Source organism: Gadus morhua, chromosome 6 (assembly GCF_902167405.1).
Source record: "Gadus morhua chromosome 6, gadMor3.0, whole genome shotgun sequence".
Classification (NCBI taxonomy): domain Eukaryota; kingdom Metazoa; phylum Chordata; class Actinopteri; order Gadiformes; family Gadidae; genus Gadus; species Gadus morhua.
The window spans coordinates 4,931,255-4,935,999 of NC_044053.1; the positions used below are offsets into that span (position 1 = coordinate 4,931,255).

The 4,745-nt window shown below is 49.1% G+C and overlaps 1 protein-coding gene across 3 annotated transcripts; it reads right to left on the minus strand.

Annotated features, from left to right (window-relative positions):
* Positions 1–1,676: 1,676 nt before the first annotated feature.
* Positions 1,677–4,739, minus strand: LOC115545782 (E3 ubiquitin-protein ligase rnf146-like). Of its 3 annotated transcripts, none has more exons than XM_030359218.1 (3): positions 4,551–4,739; positions 4,107–4,159; positions 1,677–3,798 (listed from the first exon to the last, which is right to left on the minus strand). In XM_030359218.1, the coding sequence occupies exon 3, from the start codon at positions 3,784–3,786 to the stop codon at positions 2,605–2,607; it is 1,182 nt and encodes a 393-aa protein (XP_030215078.1). In that variant the 5' UTR covers positions 3,787–3,798; positions 4,107–4,159; positions 4,551–4,739; the 3' UTR covers positions 1,677–2,604. The 3 variants fall into 3 exon arrangements, with proteins under 3 accessions (XP_030215078.1, XP_030215077.1, XP_030215076.1); XM_030359217.1 differs by having other exon boundaries at positions 4,461–4,739; XM_030359216.1 differs by having other exon boundaries at positions 4,275–4,739.
* Positions 4,740–4,745: the final 6 nt, after the last annotated feature.

Here is a 4,745-nt window from a genome sequence, read left to right on the forward strand (position 1 = left end):
ACACCGACGGCAGAGTCAACCATTCAAGGCGACAGCCAGCTCGTCAGGAGCAGTTAGGGTTAATGGGGTGGCGGGGTGTCTTGCTAAGTGTCTTGTTCAGGGACACATCAACACTCGATCGAACTAGCAACCTTTCAGTTACAAGACAACTGCTCTACCTCCTGAGCTAAGCCGACCCATAATTCACTGAAAAAACGAGAAAGATTATTTTTCATGCAGGTATACTTATCACCCCCACCTTTCCTTAACATTACACGTAATAAATCATCTTTACGTTTTACTGACCGTATACTTCCCCTCTGTCGCCCCCTCCTGCTGGCTGCTGTCCATTGGCGCGCAACTCTGCTTTTTTCTTTCTCCCTTATCCTTCGTATTCCCTCTTCTTTTGAAAAAGGAAAATTGCAACTTGCATGTAATACAAACAAGAAAGAGTCACAGAGTATACGATACATAATTTTCTCTTCCTCTTTTTTTTTTTTCTCTCCTTCATCCCTCATCTTTTTCTCGATTTTGTATTCTGTCCATCCATTTTCTCGTCCCTTTTTTCTGGTTCCTTCCATCTTTTCCCCCTCACTCTTATTTTTTCCTCATATTTTTATTCTCCACTCTTTTCACTCAATCATTTTTCTCGTCCCGTTTAATTATTTATTCCCTCCATTCTCTGTTCTTTCCCCATTTTTTGCAATATTTTTTATTCTCTCCATAATTTTTCTATCACTCTTTTTTTCTAGATTTTATTTTCTGAAACCAAAACCATAACCCAACCCTAGAATGTAGCCCTATAAACAGACCTACCCTTATCTCAAACCCTAGAACCAAGCCCCAAATCGATAAAAACAAACCATAACTCCCAAAGAGTTGTGTTTTATTGACAGCAATAAATAGGTACAAGTAGTAATTAGGGTAAGTGGTTAAACTTACCCTGACCCCATTTGCATGTAGGGGGAGCCAAAGGCTGAGAAGTCGTATATAAATACATTTGTAGCATTATAAGTGCTATATTGTACTACTTGGTATAAAGACACACCTGTAGGAAGGAAGGTTGGTATATGGAATGGCTGTCGTAACTGAGAAAACGGTTTCCTTGAGGTACTAGTCTACTACTACTACTACTACTACTAGAGGAAATAGAGCAATATCTTATTATGGGGATTCAGTTGATGAAATTCCCCTTAAAGAAATCACATAGCATGTAAGATTACCTAGTAAAAACAAAAGCAGGAGAGGGTTTAGTATACTTTATTTTTTATAAGTCTAAATCAAAATGACAATGTGTAATGCAGAGACAAATACAAAAATAATGTTAAAACTTCCGCAAGTGGCTTGGACACAATAGCATTTATAACCGAAAAGACAAAACCAAACACACACACACGCACACACAAAAAGTACACTATTTAGACTGAACCATGAAGTAAGAATGCATGATATCATCTAGCCTCTGCACAGTTGAAAACCCTTGGTTTCCACCAGAACAAAGCGTGAGGGCCACTGCCCCTTCCAAATGATAAGAGAGACCACTCCAAAGACATTCAACTCTTGACACACATCAATACGTGTCGTCGGGACAGTAATCACATTGAGGCGAGATCATATCTTTAAACGTTCCCAATGAAAAATATCCACCAGGAATCTAAAAGAGGAATATGCATTGCATTCCCATGGTGAGCATTTAGTTACAGTAGAACCAATAGATCTTATGAAAGACATTAAAAAAACAAAAAAAAAACCACGTTAATTCAAAATCAAATCCAAGACAGAAAAACTCAATTACCATGAGTTGGGTTTTTTAGAGATCACAACTCGGCACCACGAAACATGTAAGGTGTGAGCATACATGTCGACAGATCAACAGGTTCATTCCACAATGGTTTGGATCAATCAACCCCCCTCCCCAATCCCATTTTAAATCAAATAAGGCTTCAATCATTAAACAATTCTAAGAAGGGGTTAAGACGAGGAGGAGGGCGAGGTGACCTTGCGCCTGATGCCCGGTGGAATTCTAAGTGGAGTTCAACTATGAATAAACCTTCACGACAACGTCTCAGGGACAGCAAACGTTCTACGTCCTTTAGGCTCTTCCTTGCATATCACCAACTTCTATGGCATTCCCCGGAGCTGTGGCTATGGTTAACTGTGTATTTGTAAGAATGTTTTGGCTGATAAACACAGGAACCATGTCACAAGAGTTTTCCCCTCCAGGTGCCGAAAGGAAAACCGTCCAGCCAAAAAGGTTTGAAGGCTTGAAACTGCATTTTACTATGATGGACCTGGGACTCATTTGTTGCATGCTTTCCTTGTTCCCCCCCCCCACCACGACAAACCTGGATAGGAATGTCACCGAGAACGACCAGCTAAATGATCCATAACTCGCGTACGACTTGAATCCACAATATGGCAGCGCAGGCACAACATTGTGACCGAGCAACGCGCCCCCGTTGCTACTCAACAAACAACCCCCCGTCCACATCATATCTGAGTCCAAAAGAAGAAACACACAGCTACCAAACCAAACCAAACCAAACCGTAACCGTAACTAACGGGCCTTCCGGCAATAAATTAATGGAATGAAACGCAGCCGCTGGAGGGCGAGCCCCGCCCGTGCTACACCTCAGTCACTGTGCACTGGCCGTCGGGCATCCTGGACCTGCCTCCGCTGCTGGCAGAGGAGGGCGGGGAGGCCGCGGACTCGGCCCCAGGAGGAGCTCTGTCTTCCGGGCTCAGTCTATGCCTCCTCTCCACCCCCCCGCGCCCCTCAGCTCTCCCTTCCTCCTCCTCATCGTCGTCGTCGCTCCAGTCGGCGGAGCCGGACTCGTCCACGGAGGTGTGCCGGTCCGAAGACCCGGAGGGCGAGGCCTCCTCCTCCTCCTCTTCCTCTTCATCATCCTCCTCCTCGTCCTCCTCCTCCTCTCCCTCCCCGGACTCCGCCCTCTCCCGGGGTGGTCCCGGTCCGGGGCTGATCTGGAGCTGGGCCAGGGCGTCCGCCAGGGAGGGGGTCCCCCTGCCGGCCCGGGCGCCGAGAGAGGCAGGCGGTCTAGCGGGAAGCCCCGCCCCCTGTGGCTGTCCGACCGCAACCGCCGCCACCGCCGCCGCAGCAGCAGCCATGTCCGCGCCGTCGGCGGAGCTCTCGCGGCCGCTCAGACCGCCCTCGGCGTCCAGGCGAAGCCCCGCCACCCCCTTCTTGGGGATGTCCACGACGTCCCGCTTGATCTTGCGCCGGCGGCCGTGTTCGTTGCGCCGGTACTGCACCATGTTCTCCAGGTCCGCCACGTACAGGAAGCCGGCGATCAGCATCTCGGCCGTCTTCTTGCCCTTGGCGAAGGCGTCCTCCAGCTCGCGGCTGGTGCGCTCGTCGTACTGCCACCAGCCGTTGCGGCCCTCGTAGTACCAGGCGTGGTCGCCCGCCGCGCCGCCCCGCCCCCCCGCCGCCGACGCCTTCAGCTCCTCGGGGGAGAGGAGGGTGGGCCTCTCCAGGAAGTCCTCGGGGACCTCCTGCCGGCAGAGGGCGCAGCGCTTGCTCTGCCAGGAGGCGCCCTTCACACAGAGGTAGCAGAAGACGTGGCGGCAGGGCAGCTGCACCGGGTGGACGCAGCTCTGCAGGCAGATGGCGCACTCGGGCACGGGCGGCAGGGCGGGCGGCGGGCCGCTGGAGGCCGAGCAGGACGACTCGCCGCCGCCGCCGCCGCCACCGCCACCACCGCCGCCGCCGCCTCCGCCGCCGCCGCCGCCCTTCCTGCTGGACGGGTGCGAGCTCATAGAGTGGTCCACCTCGCCGCAGCTAGCCATCCTCGAGGAGTACTGCAGGGGGGCAACGGATGGGGGTTGGGGCAACGGTTGGGGGTTAGGGCAACGGTTGGGGGTTGGGGTTACGACTCGCATGTGGGAGTATTGTAAGAGTATGTATGGCCAACATTGAACATAAATGAACGGAACAAGTCATCGATAACACGGCAGAATGCCTTTTTTTAAATCTTCTTTTAGTTAAATGTTATTTTTTTTATGATAAATAACGTATTGAGTCAGATATTTCCTCGAACAATGACGAGAACATCATTAAAGGCTGTCACGTTGTAGAGATAAGGAGACACATGGATGCTGATACTTACAAGAAGGATTCGTCAATGCTGGTGCAGCATTAGGAGAGTTGTCAAACCTGCCTCTGCCAAAGGAGGAATGCATAACATTGTTCAAGCTTGAAGAATAAATGTGTCAACATTTGTAAAAGTAACCATGTTGATGTAGCAAAATGAAGGCTACAAGTTAACGGTGCAAACCTTTGTTTGTAGGTCGATCAAGTCATGTCATGCAAAACAAACAAGAGATATAGATACATCTTTATAGATGTAAAACGTTAGATATAAATTCTTGTTTCGTTGACGACAATGCAAATAAGCGTGCAGGTTTTTTGTATTATATCATTTTTTGACTGGTCTAGCCAACGGAGCTAACCAATAGCATACCTGCTACCCAGTTGTGTTTCCCATCGATAGCATCGAAACGCTAGCTTTTATCTGCCGAATTAATTATACTTTTGAAGGATGTAATGATACCTGACATCTAGTCCAAGGCCATTAATGAAGGCATAAGGTTCGCCACAAACGCAGAGTCGAGGTAAAATGGAGGTTTCTCGTGACTGGCAGAGATAAATGATAACAATACGAGCTGTTGTTGTGATAGCGAGGCTAGCCGTCACTTGAACAGAGTCAACTGCTCCAGCAAATAGACGGAGTTTGACAGCGTAGCTT

Coding starts and splice junctions, on each gene's coding strand:
- LOC115545782 (XM_030359218.1), bottom strand. CDS start 3,786: ATGGCTAGCTGCGGCGAGGTGGACCACTCTATGAGCTCGCACCCGTCC.